The sequence below is a fragment of the Acipenser ruthenus genome, chromosome 10 (assembly GCF_902713425.1).
Source record: "Acipenser ruthenus chromosome 10, fAciRut3.2 maternal haplotype, whole genome shotgun sequence".
Lineage (NCBI taxonomy): Eukaryota > Metazoa > Chordata > Actinopteri > Acipenseriformes > Acipenseridae > Acipenser > Acipenser ruthenus.
In genome coordinates, this window is record NC_081198.1 from 34,359,087 (window position 1) to 34,381,912 (window position 22,826).

Sequence of the window (22,826 nt, forward strand, 5' to 3'; positions counted from 1 at the left end):
TAAATGGTCAGTTTACCACACTGTTTTCCAGCAAGTATTGGTGCACATGAATAAATGCTTCAGGACTGCAGTTGTGTATTATTAAACCCTGTTGGCAATGCATATCCTGGTGACTGGGATATAGTGGAGGCATGCCCATTTACATACAGTAAATATATATAGAGGTGCTTGTTATTCTTCAGTGGTAGTAAATGAGAATACAGTACCATTGCTCAAAAAATAGTTATTTATTTAGAAGAGGGGATAATTATTTTTTGGTAGACCACAGTATATTACTAATACGCTTACAAAAAAAACCACACTCACGCATTCTCACACAGAATACACTTCCCTGCCCTTCTGTATCTACAGATATGAACAAACTGTCTGCAAATCAGTAGCACAGCCAATGTGTGAGGTTCAAGATATGTGAGAAATTGGAATATTCATTTTGTTACTAGTGTGTGTTGAGGGTGTTTTGTTTCAGTGAAATCTTCTTTAACTGAGATGTATAGCTGTCAGGAGGAACTTTTGGAGAGAGTCACCAAGAAATCTTCAGTATTGGAGTCTGAGGTAAGGACACTTAAATTGAATTATTTGTGTAACCCACTAAGACTGACTGAAACCAGCTTATCATTTACTGGGGAACAGGGGAGAGGAACTTGAGACTTGTACTGCATTACTGTAATCAAAGAAGGGCAGTATTGTATTGTCCTGTAGGCAGGACCGGGCTTAAAAACCTTGCTCTTCTTCCAAAAAGTGCCAAGAATAATTTCTGAGAGGACTACAACAATATCAACAGTATAAAATAAGCAAGAACCAACTTGGCTACAGGAAAGAGCACTGAATACTGTTTTAGGGAGTTTCTTGTTACTGTAGATGTTCTGTAATTCATTAAATACATCCCTGTGGTGTGGTTGAGGGACTTTAATGTCTTCATTTGAAAGATAGCACCTTGCTGCAGCACTGGTTGAACGCTGGCTAGTAAAGAGAGTGCCTGATTTTCCTTGGAGGGCCGTCATCCAAGTACTGGCCAAGCCCAACCTTGCTTAACTTCTGAAATAAGAACATAAGAACATAAGAAAGTTTACAAACGAGAGGCCATTCAGCCCATCTTGCTCGTTTGGTTGTAGTAGCTTATTGATCCCAGAATCTCATCAAGCAGCTTCTTGAAGGATCCCAGGGTGTCAGCTTCAACACCATTACTGGGGAGTTGGTTCCAGACCCTCACAATTCTCTGTGTAAAGAAGAGAACAGCTTCCGAGGTGGTATGGCTGCAGACTTCAAGAGACCATGAAACTTCAGGGTATACCGTAAAGAACGCACATGTACAGAACATATGTAACCTCTAACAGCAAATGGTCTTCTTCCAGATCCGATCATACATGAGACAGCTCCTTGAGGGAATCAGCTATCTACACCTGAACAATATTCTCCACCTGGATATTAAGGTAGACAAACAAATATAGACTACAAACTAATAATCTGGACACTCATTGAATGTGGAGAGATTTCTGCCAGCGATCCACAATCATTATTGGGGCTGACAGAACCCATATTCAAAATCCCCTTGATTTTGTTTTACTGCTAATAGAAGCTCTTATAGTCTATGCATTTATTGTGCTTTTACTGTGTGGTTAACTATATAGTTTTTACAATGAATTACCATGCGTATCTGCTTCTCCAATACTTTAACTATGCTTTTCGACACTTTGCTATGCTTTTACCATATCACAGTAAAAAAAAAAAACAGTCAAAACACTTTCAAATTAGTCCAGATGACAGATTAAAGCATGAACATGTTCAGTATGAATATTATACTCATGGTTTACCTGGTCTTATCTAGTTTTTGAACAGCTATGATGTTAACTACTTGCTTAGCTATGGGACAATATTAATACAGTATTACTAGCTAACATACTAAATACTTGTTTATGTTTCCATAGCCTGAAAACATCCTGATGGCAGAATCCAGCAATGAGCAGATCCGGCTGTGTGATTTTGGGAATACAGTTGAGTTTACTCCTGATGAGGCACAGTACTGCAAATACGGAACTCCGGAATTCGTCGCCCCGGAGATTGTAAACCAAACCCCAGTCTCCAAGGCTACTGACATCTGGTACCAAACTACCTAGCTTTTATTTTTTCCATGTTTTTGCTTACGAAACATTTAACTTGTTTTTTTTTGTTGTTGTTTTGTTTTTAATTTATTTTTAGTTGACAATAAATAAGACAATCTTAGATCTTTTCTCAATTCTCTTCCCTCCAGGCCTGTTGGAGTTATAACATACCTATGGTAAGTCTATTGCCAATCTATGGAGATATTTGCTACTAACTGGGCAGTGTCTGTTGTAAATATCTAAACTATTATGACCTGAGGTGCAGTCTACTCTTTTTATAAAGAAAATATGTTTGTTGTAACCATGTGTAATCATAAAAAAAAGTTTTGTTTAGAGATGAATACATAAAGTTTCAATAACACAATTTATTGAACTGTTTTCCACTGCACACACATAAGCTGTACAATATGTCATAGTGTACGTCAAAGGCCGAAAACTCACAAGCTCATTGGCTAAAAAAAAACTGTATGTATTCCTTCATAACCATCCTGAGACCTCGTCACCAAAAACTGGAAGTAATATTCTTACAACATACACTTTTTTTAAGGAACTACTTTCACCCACAGAAAAATAACAATAAATCATGACCTATAATCACAATAATATCCTCCACTTTGGGGATTACCAGAAATTGCAGACTGATGCCAAAAAACAGTTTGTAATCCCTGGTAAAACACTGTGTATCTGGTTGTATTGCTTAACTCCGTTTGTATGTTTTAAAATATTCCCTATTATTAAAAGAAATCCATAAAAATAATTTTAAAGGAATAGGGATCATTTTATGAGTGTTGAATATAGCAAGGTGAGGGTCATAACTAGTTTATTAGGACATATGGCATTCCTTTCAGTCTTCACTTCCTGTAGAAATCACATCCATCATGTGACTTGTAAAATGTATGTGAGGGTTGGGTGTTTTTTTGTTAAGTAATTCCTCCAAAATATAACATAAAAATATCAAATGCAGGTTTACCATATAATATGTGTGTCTTTAATATAGGAAAACGTGAGGGCTAGACATTGATGGTAATTCTTATTAGGTAAGATTCACTGGAATTATTTTGTTAGCTTTATGTATTTTTAAGTATATTTCAAAGAAAACATTGAGACAATGTTAGATCAGAGAGCCTGGAAATGTCAAAAACAGTTTGGAAGAAAGCTTTAAAGAGAGCAGACAAAATCCTCACTTGGATTGAAGAGTCGTATAGAAAGATCAATACACTTGCCAGCAAAAGACTTTGGGGGAAATATCTCCTCACTGCGAAGAATCCATTATGAGTGAGAAAGCTAGAAAGTTAACTTGTCTTATATAATTCTCTCTGCTCACCCCCTGATAGCCTCACTGGGGTTTCTCCATTCGTGGGGGAAAATGACAGGACCACCGTGTTGAATATCAGGAACTACAATGTGGCGTTCGAGGAGAAGATGTTTGCGGATCTCTGCCGTGAAGCCAGGGGATTTGTCATTAAGCTTCTGGTCGCTGACAGACTGTAAGTTTATTTCTAGAGATCTTGTTCTCCACTGTCATTATTGGAGAAGGCTTTTCTTTGTAAGTTACAGAAATGTGTTCTAATAGTTTGATTTAACATATTTCAGGATACGACTTCAGTGGTTGTTTAAATATTAGGAATTATAAATGTTCGTGGGGGGGTGGGGGGGGGTGGGGGGTGGGTTTGGATGCACTGTAGTTATGATGTGATTTTTCTTAATGGTTGTTTAGCCCTAAAGGCACTGCACACAGCTATCTTTAGAAGGAAGATTTTTAGATGGGTTTTGTAAACTAGTGTTGGAGCTGGACTAGTGTGGCATTTAGAATGTAGTTTTAGCAAGGGAAGAGTGGTGAAATTATAGAAGATGGTACATTAGTTATTTTAAAGATGCATAACTACTAAATCAAAGGTAACACACAGTGTTCCATATGATTGCAATATAAAAGATTGAAAATGCGTCACAATGCTGATTCTTATAACTGATCTTCATGTTTGCAGGAGACCAGATGCGAATGAATGTCTTCGTCACCCTTGGTTTAAGGTAAGTCAAAGAACACTAGCGCAGGTTTATTTCTCCACTTTGTTAATTCTGTGAATCAGAGCAAGCTCTACCAATTTGATTCTTAAAATTTGAAGGATCAACTAAGACTCCATACTGAGGTACTGCGTTCTCTTTTTTTTAATATAGCTGGTTTCAATTCCCATATTTTGTGTCGTTTCCTAATAGTAGTTGTCCTACATGGTTAATAAAACACAGCTCAGCATTACAGCAACTATATTAATTTAACAGTACAACTCACTCCCAGTTGACTGTAGGAATCACAGTGGAGGGGTTTAGGTGCTGCAGCAGGCTATTTCATTCGTTTCTAATGTGCTTCTTCTCTGGGAGCCTTGGTATAAAGTAACAGTTGTTGAAGCTGACACCCTGGGATCCTTCAAGAAGCTGCTTGATGAGATTCTGGACTCAATAAGATACTAACAACCAAACGAGCAAGATGGGTTGAATGGCCTCCTCTCGTTTGTAAACTTTCTTATGTTCTTATATTCTAGACAGAGAGATATCCTGGATAAACTACAATGGATATTCAGGCCTTGATGTGTGTTCACAGAATAGTGAGGGGAAGCTCTTATTGATTCTGTGTAAAGTGATTTCTGTGTGCATAATTTAAGATGTGCTTTTATTTTATTTGACCTTATCACTCTAGTACAGCGCCTTGTGATGCTGTTGTAGTATATATTATTTAGTGTTAAGGTGCTTTGAGATGGAGTCCAGGAGCTTCTTTTTAGTTCTGGTAGCCTGCCATAGACATAAGTAATGTAGGTATAAAGTGCCTTTATATTAATTAAGTAGCTCCGGAACATTCCAGTGCACATCAGTGTGTTACCAGCAAACTAAATGGACTTGTTTGCAAAGTGGCAAAAGCACTAGATGGCACTAGCTTTTACTTCTATAAAGAAACGCTGGCTGATCTAGCTTAGGTTGTATATTTATGAAAGGAACTAGAGCTAAAAAGCAGCTCCTGAATATCAGCTGAAAGCACTTATCAATAAATTTAAAAAAAAACACAGTATTAAATTAATTTCCACAGTATTAAATTAGAAACACGCAGAATAATAGCAAGCGTAAAAGATAATGGAACAATAAAAAAAAAAAAAACTGAATCTACTTACGGTACTCTTAGGGCTGTGGTTTATTTTGTAGTTTGAATAATAAAGTATATATTTGTCTTCTAGACTTTGGCAAAGGGCAAGAGTATCAACACAGAACCCCTGAAACTGTTCCTGTCTCGCAGAAAGTGGCAGGTAAGGAAGGAACTTTGAGAATATCAACATATATTCTTAAAATTTGAAGGATCATTTAAAACAATAAGAAATGTACAAGGTTCAACTTTACACAATGAACTTCAGCCATTTTCCTACTGCATAAGTGCACTGCAGTGGTACTTATAGTAGAACTATAACATACATGTATACATGCTGTACATAAACAAATTGATAAAGACTTTCCATAGAAAGTTTTGTCTTTTAATGCACTACAGTACAATATGCAGATTTACTTAAACACAATGGCACGTAATGTATTTTCCATCTTACATTATCTTTCCTTTCACCAGGTGTCTTGAAGGCATGCTGTACCCCACTGGTTCATGTATTTGTTAATTGTCTTTTAGAAATGATTTCTGTAATACAAACTAGTGGTCGTTGCCTTGAACAACACAGACTTGTTTATCCTGTCTACCTATACTATTTTAATAACTATTGCTTCTGATGTATTTTTTAGCGCTCGCTTATTAACTACAAATCCAAGATGGTGATGAGGTCCATTCCTGAGCTCTTGGATGATTCTTCCAGCCACATCTCCATCGCTGTCCCCAGGCACCTTAAAGAAGGTTCCCCTCTGCCCTCGTCTTCCTCAGACTCTGATGACATTGATGAGCTTCCATTTATCCCCATGCCTCTGACCATGGAGTTTTCTGGCTCAAGAATGTCTCTCAATGAGATTCCAACCGATGATGAGATGGCGGGCAGGCCCAATGGAACTCTGGAAGGGGTGGGGCTTGAAGCAGAGGGGGCAGTGCCTATGGAGTGTGAACCAACCCCCTCTGGGAAAGAGAGTGGAGAATTGACAGGGAGAGGCAGGTCCAGAAAAAGGTCAACACAAGAAGAGGACAACCTATCTTCAGATGAAGAAAGCACTGAGGCACGAAAGAGGCCAGAGAAGCCAAAGAGAGCCCTCCACAAGGGTTCAAGTGTGGAGTCAGATAAAGCAGGTGGAGGCTCGAAGAGAGGGGAATTGAGGAGAGGAAGTTCCGCTGACAGTGCCCTGCTACTCCATATTACCCCAGAAGAGGGGGCTGCAGAGGGCCAAACGGGGGAGCCAAAGAAAGGCCTCAAAAAAGCTGTTTCAATGGAGCTCCCTAGGAGGAGTCCAAGCCCAGGAACTCTAGATGAACGTCGTAAGTTGAGCCAGGAAGATTATGCCCTGAAACTAGAACTGATGAGACAGAGACTGCTGAGGGGAGGATCTGTGGACAGCAAAATGAGTGGCCTACGAGGCCCACTGCTGGAGACCCTTGGCATTGCAGGGGAGGATCCCAAAAAACGCACCGCATCTCTGGAGCGCTACAGCCGCCCACCCCGATTAGGCCCAAACCCTCCTCTTGCTAGGGCAGCCTCTAGTGACACCCCCAAAGAAGAGTGTTCAGACACCAAGGTACTACGCAAGTGTGCCTCCTTTAGCCAGGGGGACAGTGAACCGATCCCTCTCCATCGGCGCTCCGGTGCTCCCTTAGAGATCCCATTGGCTCAAATAGAGGGACGCAGACTACAGGAATGCATATCGATGTCGGCACTCACTGAACAGACAAAGCTGGAGTCCCGGCCAGCCACCCCCAGGGAAATCTCTTCAAAACCTCCTACCCCAGATTTTGAAAAACAGGAGGTGGGACTGACTGGTGGGACAGAGAAGGTAAGCAAATTGAAGAAAGCAGATGGATCCTTTGAGGACAAAGCAAATGCAACAGAGAAAGCAAGCAGGCCTGAGGAGGTGAAAGTAGGTACGGCAAAACCAGTGAGTGTGTCAGCAGAGGAGAAGGTTGGCAAGATTGAGAAAGTGGCAGCTTACACAGATGAGGAAAAAGGTGCATCAGAGAAAGTTGCTGTGGTTACAGAACCTGAAAAGGTGGCTGAAAGAAAACCTTTACTGAAGCCGGAGGCCACCAAGATAGTGGAAGAGAGGAAAGAAGAACAGGAAGCTGTTGTTTCAGTTAAAGCAGAGCCAAAAAAAGTGAAATCGCTAACACTAAAGCAACCACCAGAGATAATAATCACAAGATCCGACACGCTGACGCCTTTGTCCATGCCAGCAAAACCTCCACAATGTGGCATCTCTGCCCGAGCTTCACCCTCACCAACCACTCATGTTTTATTTTCACTCCCCGGCCCCTCGTCCTCTGCCTATTCTGAAACCATGCAAACCATTGTTGCTCCAACCCAAGAGCCCTCCAAAAACAAGCCAGAGTCCAGCACAACTGCTCACCCTGCTGTTTTTGCCCGAGTAGCATCTACTGAACAACCTGACAAAGAACCCAGTCCACCTAAAAGTTTACATCAGCCAACCCCTGATAAAGAACCACCCCCTGTCATCGAGGACATAGCATCTGAAGAAGTCTTTGAAGCAAAGTTCAAAAAGCGTGAGTCCTCCCTTACTCGTGGGATCAGGCTCCTCACTAGGTCCAAGTCTGAAGAGAAGACTCTTGTTCTTCCTCCCACATCAGGGGAGGAAATCTATCGTCCAGGGCCCATAGGAGCTCCCTTGGAGATTGTCAAGCCTGAGGAATCCAAGAGGATGGAAGAGAGGGCCAGATCGGTGCAGGACCTAAGGGAAGCAGAGAAGGATACCAGCTTCATGAGGAGGCTCTCTCTGCGTTTAAAGAGGACCCCCTCAACAGAGAGGAAGGAAGTGAAGCCTCAAGAGGAAAGTCCAGCTCCAAGGAGAAGACTCTCATGGACGTTAGGTCGTAGCAGCTCCAGGGAGAAGAAAGAAAAGGAGGTGGAGATGGTAAGGATGGAACCTGGGGCTCCGAAACAAGAGCCAGAGATCAGAGAAGCCAAGAAACCAAATGAGTCTCCTGTCCTGGCAATGCGCAAGAAGATCGAGTCCACCGTGGCTGGGATCTCCATGAGGATCCGCAGTCACTCCGAGGAGAGGAAGGCTGAGGCCAAGGAGGCCAAGTCAGAGAAGAGGACACCCTTGCTCTCTTTGCTCCGTAGATCCAACTCTGAGGGAACCAATCTCAAAAGGATGGGGGTCCCACAAAACCAGCTTGCTAGCCAGGTTTCTTCTGCCCCCTCCTCAGAGTCCCTGCAGTCGGAATGCAGTGTCCAGTCAGAGGCGGCTGTCAAAAGTAAGGAAGTTATGGATGCACCTTTCTGTTAATGCATCTCATAATCTGAATAAAAGACACTCTGCATTGCATCTTTTTAATTTTCTCTCAACATAATGACTGCTGTACAAAACGTAGGGAATTACCTTAAAACACGGACTGAATAACAAAAAAGCTAACATTTAAAGCACTGGAAAGTAATGCAGATTATAATTCCAGTTATCTGGTCTCCAATGATCTGGTCTGGGGACAACTTTGGTTGAGGGAAGGAGGAGCACAGTGGGCACAGTGTTTGAGGAAGTAGTTTCAGAAAGCAATAACACACAACATGGTGTTTAAATATTGTCTAATATCCACACACCTTGGGTTGTTGTTAAACAGCATAGGCCTGTGGATTTTGACCATATTTGAACACCCCGAAGTGTTGTGCTTATAAAATGGTCCCCCCCAACTGAATTGGTTGTCAAATTAATCAGGCGGAAAGTTTCTAAAAGTTTCAAGCTGTGCTGGTATAGTGACATATCTGCACAGGGGTTGGAACACATGTTAGCCAATGAGATTGCTCCTTCTAGTCTAGCCTTGTTATAACAAAGAGTAAATAAATTGATTGGTGATGATCTGTTTCTTCCCAGCCTCGTCGGAGAGTGAGCGCAAATCCAGGTGGGACCGATGGGGTCTATCCAGAGGGAAGAGGGATAAAGTTGTTTCCCAACCCAACATCCCTTCTGCCATAACCAAAGAAAACGGCACCTTGGAAAGAAGACAGTATTCTCGCCTTACATCAGGTACCTGGTCACCTTTTTTTTTTTTTTTTTAATAATACAGGAATGGCCAATATATTAGAAACTCCTGCCGTTACACTTTCAATTAGGGCCACCCTGGACCACCAGAACCGAACCAATTTGAATTGACAAGTTTATTCTGAAAAAATAAATGTAAATGGGCATATATATAGTTATATGGCTATAACTTGTGTCCCTCCTCCTCCCCTCAACCTATTCCTGCTCTCTCTCACACACACAATTCTTTCTCCACCCTTCAGACTTCCCTCCTGTGTTCCACATCAAGCTGCGTGACCATGTGTTGCTGGAGGGAGATCCCATCACACTGTGCTGTCTACCGGCTGGCAGCCCTAACCCTAACATCATATGGATGAAAGGTAATGTCTCCCAGTAACTGCCACCTCACTTTGATACTGAAAGCTAAGGGGCCACAGTTATAGCAGGGTTCTCCCCAGGCCTTTTCAGCTACTGTGACTTTAACGATAAATATTGATTGCGCTGCTAGCTGACTAGATCGCTTGCGTGCGCTGGGTAAAAGAAAATCTTGGAACCCCATGACAACTGTGTTGTCTTGACACTTTTGACCAATCAGAGAGTTGAAGGGGTGGGTTATCTGTTTTAAGCACCTTGAGAGGCTGAAATGTTAAAATGACTGCTAAAAAAATAACTGGTTATTTTTGAAGCAAAAATAGTGACAATTACCAAACCGAAATGGATGATGAAAATGTAGAAAATTAAAAAGAGCAACCCAATATAGTCAAGGAAGAGCAACTTGTAGAAAGCAAATTAGAAGAACTGCAAGATGGCCAGTGTGTAAAACAAACAAACAAACAAATAAACAAACATAAAACATTGTGATAGTGGGTATCATGTTATATGGGGGGGGGGGGAGTGCAAATGGCTTTTTTACGTCAAGGAATTGGGTGGTGTGATGTGCAAGCTCTGCCAGAAACACAAAAAAAAAATTTTGCAAAGGATCAGGGGGTAAATGGAGCAGTGTAGCCTGTATATGAATTAGGGTGGATTATTATTCATTATTCAATTTCTTATTATTACTCAAATTATTTGTTTTATTATATATTTCAGGTAAGACAATTTTATTTTTCTGTTAATTGCTCCTGGCTATAATGCTCTGCCACCCAGGTATACAGAATTCCTGAGGAGAACCCTGTATAGGAAACCAAAGGAAACAAGTGGCTTGCTGGTAATTTCTTCAGGCTGCTAGAGCGCTGCTGCAGTATCTTTCCGAGACCTATATAAGTCTGCAGTGTAGAACGAGTATAAGGGTGTGTGAACTGGATGGCTGCAGGGTGGTGATGTCAGACCAGAAATCCAAACACACACAAGTACTCACAGGTGAAACTGAGACACAACGGCGCTCAGCTTTTTATAATGAACTAAAATAAAAGGTTTAAACAAAAACAACACTCTCGAAACAAAAGGGCACAAGGGCCAAAACAAAACAGAACACAACACACTAAACAAGTATATTCTAAATATAGCAATTGTTCTCTATTGATTGATTAACTGGCTAACAATGATCTTATTATCCCTCGGTCACATTTTGCACAGGTTAAATAAGGATGTGTGATTGTCAGCTAATTAAATACTCAGTAGCTGATCAGTCACGCATTCCCACAAGATAATTCTAAAATATAAACAATAACCTGGCGGACGGCATCTCGCTCGTCTGGCCAAACAATACATAATAATACAAATAATATTGGCTTTTCGTCGTCATATATATTTACAGAAATCATAATACAAATAATATTTATAATAATAAACAGCGCACATAATATATATATATATACATATATATATATATATATATATATATATATATATATATATATATATATATATATATATATATATATATATACCTAGGGGCGGGACACTCCACCACAGGGTGGTATTTCAAGAAATCAGCATGTGAAATAAGGACTAAAGTTATTTGTCTGATGGATGTATCAGAGAGTCATACTGGGATATACTGTAGGTATCGCAATTATTTGCAGAACATCAATGCCACCTATTGACTGACATACACTGTGCCGCTCTATAGTAATATTAGTAAGTGAGTAAGTATACAAAATAAAAGGAATGAGGAAGAGGCTGAGAGAAAGCACCCACTCTAGAACGTTCTTATTAGATGCAGAATTCCCATTAAAAGCTTTAAAATGTGACAAACAATGAGACATATTCTTGGAGCTGTTGCTCACTGCTGAGTGTCTCTTTGTTTTGTTCCCAGACAAGAAGCCGGTGGAGATTGACTCGAGGATAAACATTGTCTCGTGCGCTGATGGACGGCAGCTCCTGATGATCCTGAAGGCCTACAAAAAGGACTCTGGGCTGTATGAATGCGTGGCTACCAATCCACTGGCATCTGTCACCAGCTCTTGCACTGTCTCCCTGGCTAGTGAGTGGACTACAAGCATGTCTAAGGAATGGTTACGAGTCAGTCCTTTGTGTATTTGAACATTTTTTATTGGCGTTATTTTATCCAGAAATCCCAGGTCGCCCAGGAACACCTGAGATACCCCAGAAGTACAAGAACACAGCCCTGGTGTTGTGGAAGCCATCTGATACCCAGGCACCATGTACCTATTCACTGGAGAGGAAAACAGAGGGTAACTGCCAACTAGAATATGTTTCAAACTTCCCAGAAGATATGCATTTTCTATTTTCTTTATTTCCTGTTTATGCTACTGGACAGCATTTTAATTCACTCACAGGGCCTGCTTCTTCGATATGTAGTAGACCTGGATATTGATTTGATACGACCATCTGAAATTGCATAATTTCCCATAGTTTGTATCAGATGGCTTCTGTGAGATGGAAATGACAGTAGAATTAGTTATACTGTTTAACTGTAGGCTACCTGCTAATTTTCACCCATTTAAGGTAAGAGCAGCCTCATATAGAACCCTATACAATATTCTATATATTTGTTTCCTTTAATAGATAATCATCTTCTCTTCAGCTCTCTGAAATTGTGTTTCAGATACACACAACTGCCTACACTACAAATATAGAGAGGATACATAGTGGTTCTAAAGGAGGAACACAAAAATAATCAGAGAGTGAGCGAAGACATAAACACTGAAAGACAAAGTACTCACAAATTGATTATTTTTGAGTTACCCACTATAAACAATGTTTATGCTTATACCACGCCCAATTAACCATGTACTTTTGATGCTAGATTTAATTATCTGTTTTTGTTTTATGGGTTAAACGGATTGCGGTTTATGTGGCCTGCTCTGAATTCTGTTATTGTGAAGTCACTGCTATAAGCTGGCCATTGAAACATCTACATGCGTAGTGTAAAATGTTACGACTGCCAGTGCTTTCGAATCAAAAACATAAATACAGTATTCTGCTTTAACTATTGATTATTTTTTTTTTTTTTTTGCCAAGGCGACTCCAACTGGCTTATAGTGGCTACAGGAGTGGCAGACTGTTACTACAACGTCACAGATTTACCAATGGATGGCACCTATAAGTTCCGAGTGGCATGCGTCAACAAGGCAGGACAGGGATCCTACAGCAACTCTTCAGAAACAGTGACCCTCGAATCACCAGGTACCTTCCCTTTGTCAGAACATTAATAAGAAGAGATTTCACATTTCCCAATATTCTGACTGTGAAGTCCCTTGAGCTGTTTAATAATAAAAAGACATTTGTTAAATGTATTACTTTGTGGGTAACCATCATTTGAGTTCTAGCAACAAATGTAGTTTTACTGTATATACACTTTCAATTTCACTCCTATTTCTTTGCACTACTCTGTGCTCTTACAACCCTGCGTACATTAAAATATACATGGTTTTCCATTGGTTTTAACTCCCCTTTTCCCGTGCTTTCCCCATGGTCATACTATGCATTTACCACAGCTTACTGTGGTTTATCATATTTTTTAATGCCATGAAAATATTTTTTAGGAAATAGTTTCATATCACTCTACTAAAGATCTGCTGCAAAACTCCGTATTGTAATTATGTCTCTTAATTAGCAAGCAGAAATTATTGACCCACATGACTGAGCAGAAATTATTGATTCACATCCAGGCTTGTAACTACTTTGTTTGACTGAGCAAGTTTCAAGCCTATAAATCAATACACAAAAATATCAAGGTATATTTGTGATGTGTGTGGTTGTTTAGCAACCTCTGCTTTGAGAACAGAATATTATATGGATGCAACAGAGCATAAAGGAACCAAGTCCAGCCAATTTCTCAAACTAAACAAATTGCTTGACTTGCTTTGCAGAAACCTCCAAAGCTCCTCCTCCTGCTGCTCCTAAAGCCATCCCTTCCACCCCTCCTCCAGTCGTGACCACATCCATAGCAATACGTCCTGCTACCCCTAAAGCCATCCCCTCCACCCCTCCCCCAGTCATGACCACATCCATAGCAATACGTCCTGCTACCCCTAAAGCCATCCCCTCCACCCCTCCCCCAGTCGTGACCACATCCATAGCAATACGTCCTGCTACCCCTAAAGCCATCCCCTCCACCCCTCCCCCAGTCGTGACCACATCCATAGCAATACCTCCTGCTGCTCCTAAAGCCATCCGCTCCACCCCTCCTCCATTCGTGACCACATCCGTAACAATACCACCATTTCAAGCCCCTTCTTCCAAAACACTCACAAATTCCACATCGCTATCCAAACCAGCAGTGGTCCAAATAACCCCCTCTACCACCCCAACCCCCACCTCTGCCAAGACCACTCTCACCATTACTGTCACTACACCATCTTCTGTCGCCCGTCCCTCTCGGTCACCCACAGGAAATGAAAACCTACCCAGATCCCAAGCTCCCCGACCTGCTATCTTTCCCAAACCACCCACGCCAGTCAACCTGGTCACTCCCATCTCTCCATTCCCTCCCATCTCCCCACCTCCTTTGGTCCCCCCACCCCTTGTCATTGGCAAACCAATCTCTTCCGTGCCCATGTATGCTGCAACGACCCCGACTCGAGTCACCCCTTCCCCGGTGTCGTTGCTCACCCCGCCTGTGGTTCTGGTGACCAGCCTGAGCCCGGTGGGAGAGGGGGTCTCCACTCCGACACGTTTGACCCCCACAGGAAGAGTGACACCATCTGCCAAATCGCTGGAGAGTGGAACTACTGCATTACGCCAAGGCGTGCCACAAAAACCCTACACCTTTATGGATGAGAGAGCGAGGTAAGCAGCAAGGATACAAGCATGCTTAACTTTATATATGGCACCAGGGGAAGGGTGTTCTCCAGAGTGCGTATGTAAAAAAAAAAACAAATGTGTACTTGGTCACATCAAAACTGGAAGTTGTTTGATCGCATGGTTTGGCACTGGCCACTAAATCCTGCACACCCTTATTTTTAATGTATAGCATGACTGTCCAACTGATGGCTTATTGAGCTCCACAATATAGCTGCTTTTGGGTATCCCATTTAAGATTTAAGAAAAGACTGCAAGTGCAATCTTCTGGCAGAAACCAGTACAATCAAAATGTTTAAACATGCCACTTGTTTAATGAGCAAAACAAAAAACTTCTGAAGTAGTGTCCGCAGTTATTTAGTCAGTTTTTTTAATAAACTAAACTTTCCCTTAGTGATATTGTTTTTTAAAGGCTCTATGAGAACTTCCAGGGAATCGGTACAGCTCTTTTGATAATATTGATAAATTATTACTAATTTTTTTGTTCACGTCAGGGGGAGGTTCGGCGTGATCAGAGAGTGCAAAGAGAACGCCACAGGCAAGCAGTTTGTGGCTAAAATCATCCCCTACGAGCCAGAGAGCAAGCAGGCTGTGCTACAGGAGTACGAGATCCTTAAGTCCCTCCACCACGACAAGGTCATGGCTCTGCATGAGGCCTACGTCACCCCACGCTACCTGGTCCTCATCTCCGAGTCCTGCGCCGGCAAGGAGCTGCTCTACAGCCTCATAGACAGGTGAGGCAGGCTGGGAGCTTCTGCTACTGCTGTCATCTCAAAGTTCAGTTTTCAGTTCAGGGAAGCAATACAAAATGTACGCCAAAGGTGTTTTTTTTTTTTTTTTTAACAGCATTATGCAGGAAACACTTGTAATAACGTTCTAATTTTGTAATCCAGTTAAGCATGGTAGTTGCATATTAAAAATAAAAACACCTTCATATCTGGGTGATAGTGAGTAACTCAAACTCAAACTACTTTAATTGAAATAACTAAATGCTTTTTATCATGCTGGTTTCCTCCATCATTCAAGTGCATCATTTTAAATCACTTCAGGTATGAAATTAACCTCATCTCTACTTGCAAAAAAAAGTATATATTTGTTTTTGTTGTTGTTGGTTTTTACTAACATGCAAATATACAGATATTTAATTTCTTTCTTTATTTATGTATTGTTTTTTATAAAAAATATATTCATACAGGGAAGTGCTTGAGATGCATCATCTCATAAACTACTCCTTTATCAAAGACAACACAAAAAACTATTGTAACAACAAACATTCACTAAAAGTGACTCTATGCAGGAGAACCGATTTGCTGCAAATTACCAACCTCAAACTTCCCTAAAGGAGATCACTGAGCAATGACCCTGTTCAGTGCCATCCTGGCTACACATGCTGGCTCAGGACCCTGTTTCATGACAGTGTTTCAGATATGTTGTCTAAGCCCTGTATGTCATCCATAGTTATACAATTCAATGACACACATTTCGAATATCCATCTTAGCCTTCAATGTTAAAATTAGTTTTTGTTCACATTCTCATAGCTTGTGGTCTCTTAGAATTGAAGTGTCCATTGGTATTACTGCAATCCTTCTCTGGTCTGCCAGGTTCCGGTACTCTGAGGATGATGTGGTGGGTTACATCGTGCAGATCCTGCAGGGTTTGGAGTACCTCCACGGCCGACGCATCTTACACCTGGATATTAAGCCAGACAACATCATTGTCACCTACATGAACGTGGTGAAGATCATCGACTTTGGCAGCTCCCAGACGTTCAACCCCCTGTTCTTGAAGCAGCTGGGATGCCACACTGGGACCCTTGAGTACATGTGTGAGTAACAGTGCCACAATTAAACGTGTCCATGTTTACAAATAGTATATAAGCTGCCAACTTGTTTTAACTTAACTCAGAGACACCAGCATCCTAATTTATTATGTTTTTTTCATTTTTTTATTCATGATTTAAGGCTATGATTTTGTGACAGAGGTCATGGAAATTGTGAAAATTGTGAATTTGAACAAAAGTCAGTGAAATCTTGAAAATGGAGTGAACATGTAAATGAACAGATCGTATGTTAATGTAAACTCTCAGTTGTGATCTTCACATACATACAGCGCTTGTTAATTTATTTTTTTAAACAAAAATGTGGGCTTGTATCTTTAAAAAGTTTTATTTCTTGAAACCTTTTTTCATACAATATAGTGTACAGAGTGATCTGTTAGAAAATACATACTCATTTTCTCTAAAACTAAACATTGCTAAACAAATACTCCAGACTGCTGCTGAACATCTTTTTTTTCTTTATTTTTTTTTAATTTAATAGTCGCCAATTGTTTATCATTTTCTCCCAGTTTAGAATAGCCAATTATTTTTAGGCTCAGCTCACCGCTACTACACCCGCACTGATTCGGGAGCAGCGAAGATGAATACACGCTATCCTTCGAAGTGTGTGCCATCAGCCGACCGCTTCTTTACACACTGTCGAGCCACCATGCAGCCACCTCAGAGCCACAGCGTCGGAGGACAACGCAGCTCTGGGCAGCTTACAGGCAAGCCCACAGGCGCCTGGCCAGACTACAGGGGTCACTGGTGCGCGGTGAGCCGAGGACACCCTGCCCGTGAAGTGTACTAAAAACCAATGCCAAAATCGTAGCCTTGTTTATGATTACCTGCAAAGCTTATTTTAGTATATTATGTATTTCTTATTAAATGATTTATCAATGTCAAAGGTTTTCTAACTGATAGTTTCACTTTCAGTGCTGGTGCCTGGACTTGGCACAATCAGTAAATGTTGAATTAATACTTTTTAGTTTCCAGCCAACTGTGAACATGCTTACAATGGTCAGCTGCGTTCTTAAAGGCAGCGTTAAATGTCACCAGAACATTTAGTTAAATAATTTAATTAATCGCAAACTCAATAATGGTATCCAACAAACGGTTCCTTTACTACTGTTGGATTTCAGCACTGAGCCAATGGTGGTGTTAAAAGGTGGTAGACAGACAACCTAGATAATTCAATATTTGTAGTTAAGAAAATATTTTAGCCTTTTCTATACTTGTGGTTATGAAGGAGATTTATTCAGTTGTTTTAACCATTTGTAACCTTATGGAACATTTGTTATGTCGGTAAAATGATATACCGTTATTTGCACGAAGTGTAATATTACTACCAAGAAATTATCAATGCAACTGTACTCTATCTGAATTCTGCATATGTATGTTATATGACAGCTGACCTCACTGTAGATTTTATTTGAATTATACAACTGAAATCTTAGTATAGAAAACTGCATATTAGATATTACAATAAAGTTTCCTTAGGTGATTGCGGATTTGCAATGTGTCCTTGGCTTTTAACACCTGTGTCTTATCCACACAAGAACAAAGAGCAGGTGTCAAGGACACACAGCGATGCACTAGGAATGAGATCGAGGTCATTGACATGAAATTTTCCTCAACGTATTTAATGTTGTCAGACTCCCCCCACACTTTATGTACAATGTATACTTTCACCTTCACACGTTTGTATGCATATAAAATGTTCTTAATACTGTAAGTGTTCGGGGGCTACTTCTAGTCATGTTGAGTTTATTTATTGCGGAGGCGAGCAAAGAGTACAAAAGAAAATGCATGATTAGAAGATTCACTGAACAATTAATTATAAACAAATTGTGTATTGGGTAGGGAGCTCTATCGTAAGCTTAATAATGAAGTGTTACATACATGGTATACATGTATAATATAGCTAACAACTACAAACACAAATGGCACTTCAAACTTATTTATTTATAGCCTACAATCGTACATGGCTTACAGTATTTTTTTCTTTTTAACCAAAAAAGATAGCAAAATGCACATTAAAAGAGTTGTATGTAGCAAGCTGTGGCAAAATATCAGCATTTTATATGTGAAGTTTTCTAAATAAATGTACATTCTGCATGACAAAATGCACAATTTTAAATTAAGTTTACAAATTATACACAAGATAGATATTCCCATTATTTTTTATTTCCATTTTGCTGCTGCTCGCTGGTGTGAGAGCCGTCTCCCTGTACGCTAGTTGTTTCCATAACAGTGAATTATGCTTCCATTCATTTTTCTTGATCCTGTTAATATGCATTTTGATTAACAAGTTTTCCTTATCTAGTCGTTGAGACAGGAAGTGATGTAGGTGACCTGCGACAATAAAGCTTTTTAACAAAAAATGCGTTCATTAACGACCTCATCAATGTCAAAGCATTAACGGATTGATTTAATTAACACATTTCATCTGAAAATCACTTGCTACTAAAGCTCTTGTTACTATACCATGAGTGTGATACAATAATACTGGTTTTTGAAAATCCTGCCCACCATCTCTAAATGCAATATACTGTTGTCTCCCTGTGTTCAAGACTGTTTTACACTCCAGTATAATGATTAACACTATCTAACACAAGGCTGTTTTACAATTCTAAACACAATTTTAAGTTTACATCCAGTTAAACATTTTTTATCTGACCTGTAGAAAAAAAAATCTTCATGCTCGACAAGCTTCCACCAATACAATTCCAAGAAAAACTTGACTTAAGGGGCAAATTCCCCAAATTCGGTATGGTTCAGCATTCAGGATTCAACATGCCTACAAAATGCAGTTCACCAGTATCAGTCCCACTGCTGCTGTTTACAGCAAATAAAAACCTCAAACCAAGTTTGTTCTGTATTGGTCCTGTTGGCATTGGGTTATTTATCATTGACTCATACCACTCTAGATATAGTACCCTTGTGTTACCATTGACCCTGAGTATGGAACCAATGCATTGTAATTGTCTTACCATTGCATTGTTTCAGCAAAGAGGATAGTTTGTGTGGCACTTTAACTAACCCTTCTCTGTTTATATATACAAGGATTCATCGCTTCTTCTTTTCTCTCTCCCCTCCCTATCTCCTCTAACTTCTTCTCCTCTGCCTCTCTGTCTTTCCACAAATCATTCCTTACCCTTCTCTCTCTCCACCTCTCTTTATACCTATTCCTCCCCAAGCTCCTGAAATGGTAAAAGGGGATGTGATTGGCCCACCAGCGGATATTTGGGGTCTAGGTGTCCTGACATTTGTCATGTAAGTATCTAAAGAGCCACGGCCATGTGGCTTCCTCAGTAGAGCAGAGGGAATGGACTGCAGGTCAGTGTTTCTAGGGAGTACAGCTCCTGTACTTGACTGTAGAATTTAATTTTACTCTTCTGCATTGGTAGATAATATTCATCACATGATCTGTCCAACAGCAGCAAGTAAGTAAAGTTGTATATGCATTTCTTTTGATTGACTTTTTGGGTGTTTTGGTGGGAGTTAGCTTTATTTCATTCATTTTCTGGGATGTAATCACTCAAAGGAGAACTGATGTTTGTTACCTTTGCTGGCATTCTTATGCATTTGCTTTGTCTCTGAAACACACGTTGATAATATTTTAACACCACTACAGTATTGTGTTAGTTGGATCCTCATGGGTCATTAGCAAGTCCACGATTCCATTAACAGATAGCAGTTATTGATCCTTACTCGATGACAGTTGTCACATTAATTTATTTTAATGGCTACTAGGTTCCAGATTTTTAGTAATTTTTGGCAAGGGTAGCCTATGTGGAACCAAGCACTCATTTTGATAAATGACTGTGATAATTTCAAGTTAAAATTTGGTATCTCCAAATATATATGATGCATACCTTTAAGCTTGAATTCCATTATGAGTTTTAACGGTATAGGTGAAAGCATTTCAAGGAAATTCAACCTAGGCCTCTGTGCGACAAATCAAACCAAACTGACAGTTTTATATTTCATTGGCTGTTAACTGGGTTAGAAAAGGTTCTCTATGATACGATGGAGGGCTGATACTGCCTCTTTTGTCAGTGTGGACATATGAAGCAATTTCAGTTATTGCATTATGTGTGATCGTAGGACAACGGTTTGTGAGTATTCCGTCTAAATGCATCTTCTGTTTAAGGCTGAGTGGGAGGTCTCCATTTAGTGAAGCAGATCCTGTGGAGATGGAGATCAAAATCCAAGCAGGGAAGTTTGACCTCACCAAATTGTACCCTAACGTGTCCCAAAGTGCCTCTCTGTTCCTCAAGAAGATCCTATGTACCTACCCCTGGTGAGTGGGGCATTTCGAGTGGCAGGGGGGGGTTCTTAATAGAGTGCTTTTCATCTAGGTGTTGCAGTGGACCACATTAGGATTGAATAAACATGGAGTCTAAATTGCTCCTTCACCCTCTAAATGATGTTCCAAGCAAAGCTGGATTGAGAAGTGTTTTTGGGTTAATGTGGAGAAGCTCCTGTCACCAGTGATTTGTGATATACCCAGTGCTTAATTTGAGCCGGATCCTGCCGGAACAGGATCCGGCACCTCTCAGATTTTACTTTTTTTGTTCCGGCACCTAATTTGCTCGGATCCGGTACCTCTCGCGGCATGATTTTATTATTTTTTCCACTGTCTGCACTGTAAACATTCTAATAAAAGCGATCAGAGTTAAAGTTGCTTCTGCCTCCTCGTTATTTCTCCTGTCCGCCAGTAAAAGCGCATCCTATCCTGCCACACCGATTCCAGACCTGCTCTCTTATTTGTACATAGAGGTTATGGGGCGGGCCGGCGAGGTAAGTAACTAATCTTGAAACAGTGGTGGTCAGCTAGCGAGAGGTCCCTACGTAATCACGTCACGTAGCTTAGGATAGTCGCTACTGAATTTGAAACGTGTCGAGGGGAAAGGAAAGCCAAATCAAAAATGAGGGGGAAACTGCTCCTGATGGCGATGCCTTAGCTAGCAGCGCTGTCTGCGCTTAATCCCGCCAGTTCAGCATCACCACCGGCACGTCCTCCACTAGCTAGTAGCCCTACTCGTGAGTCAGACTCGGCGGGAGAGGGGGACGGGGTCGGGGAGGACTAGTGATGGGCAGTTCGATTCTTTTTAGTGACTCGATTCATTTGATTCAGTTCAGTTTGGTGAATCGATTCATTTCGTTCATTTGATTCACTGATTCAATGAGACAAAACCAATCAATGTAGACCGCATTAAGATTGTTTACGTAGGTTTATTTGAACCGGAAAGAACGAGTCGTTCACAAACTGTACATCACAAAAGCTAGGGAGAATCTATATTTGGTTGACTTGGTTCATAAACATTAAATTAAATATAGTTTAACAAAAAAAATAATAATATATATTTAGAATACTGGAGATAACATAACAGTTTGAACCATTAGCATTGTTTAGTCATCAGTATCAATCTAATCTAATCTAATTTAATTTAATTTAATTTAATTTAATTTAATTTAATCTTTAAAAAAAATAGTCAATTGCATTTCTTTATGTTTTTTTTCTATACATTTGGAGTCACCCATTGTTTTTTACAACAACAAAAAAGAGAGGCTCGAACGAGTAGTATTTGTGGAACTAATCCGTGGTATTTATTCAGCACATAGCAAAACGCTGTTTGCCCTGTTCCTCTTCTATCCAGTAAATCTTTGGGATTAGTCATGTGATCAATCACACGTTAAGCACACCCATAACCGCAACATGTATATTTTATAAAAACAAAGTTTAAACGTGTATATATTTGGTATTTTTTAGTGTTTAACACAATAAAATAACATTTGAAAATGTATATTTAATGTGCGTGTAAAATATAATAGACGTTTAATAACGTCATCCATTAGAATGTGCAATAGCCTCCTAAAAGGTTGTTGTATCGTAGCTGATACTACGTGTCACCTTGTGGACTAGGTGAATCGCCATCATTATTAAATTATAAAATATTTAACCGTAGTTGTAAATCGTCATGTATAAAATACATTCATTCCTCAAGGTCAAATATGTAATCACAAGTTATATAATTAAGCCTTGGGTACAATAACGTTACAATACCAGTCGATGTTTGTATTTATTTATTTTGGAAATGAGGTGTATATCTCAATTATTATTATTATTATTATTATTATTATTATTATTATTATTATTTAGTAATTTGGCTGACTTTACTCAAGATGACTTAGAAGTATTAATCATAGGGAGGGATGAAACTAGCGAAAGAGTGTGTGGAATGTACAGTAACGTCCTCTGCCTCCGACGTAAAAAAAACAACAAAGAGCCCTCAGAAAAAAGATTTTTGAACATGCCCGAACCAAGGCCCATTTAGCGGCAGCAAGCATTGTAGCCAAGGCTAAAGATGACACCATAACACAGGTTATAGTTACATTGTCTGGCTACATTGTGTTTGTCACTTTTTTCTCATGCGTTCCGGTACCTCAGAGCCCCCCGGAACACCTACCCTCTCGCGCTCATGTGTTCCGGGACCTCCCAATTTACAAAATAAGCACTGGATATACTGAGCAAAAAAACTAA

The 22,826-nt window shown here is 40.1% G+C and overlaps 1 protein-coding gene across 6 annotated transcripts in view; it reads left to right on the forward strand.

The window, feature by feature from the left end:
- LOC117412271 (striated muscle-specific serine/threonine-protein kinase-like) overlaps positions 1-22,826 on the forward strand; it is a 118,319-nt gene that overhangs the window by 90,442 nt on the left and 5,051 nt on the right. For 5 of the 6 annotated variants that reach the window (XM_034020486.3, XM_034020504.3, XM_059032066.1 and 2 more), the window contains 18 exons: positions 495-552; positions 1,353-1,430; positions 1,926-2,098; positions 2,249-2,275; positions 3,434-3,586; positions 4,085-4,127; positions 5,321-5,389; positions 5,868-8,493; positions 9,105-9,257; positions 9,515-9,631; positions 11,509-11,676; positions 11,765-11,887; positions 12,678-12,842; positions 13,529-14,447; positions 14,954-15,193; positions 16,062-16,285; positions 19,477-19,552; positions 20,433-20,582. In XM_034020486.3, coding sequence (XP_033876377.3) covers positions 495-552; positions 1,353-1,430; positions 1,926-2,098; positions 2,249-2,275; positions 3,434-3,586; positions 4,085-4,127; positions 5,321-5,389; positions 5,868-8,493; positions 9,105-9,257; positions 9,515-9,631; positions 11,509-11,676; positions 11,765-11,887; positions 12,678-12,842; positions 13,529-14,447; positions 14,954-15,193; positions 16,062-16,285; positions 19,477-19,552; positions 20,433-20,582 — 5,562 coding nt within the window. The other variant, XM_059032065.1, reaches the window with a different exon arrangement.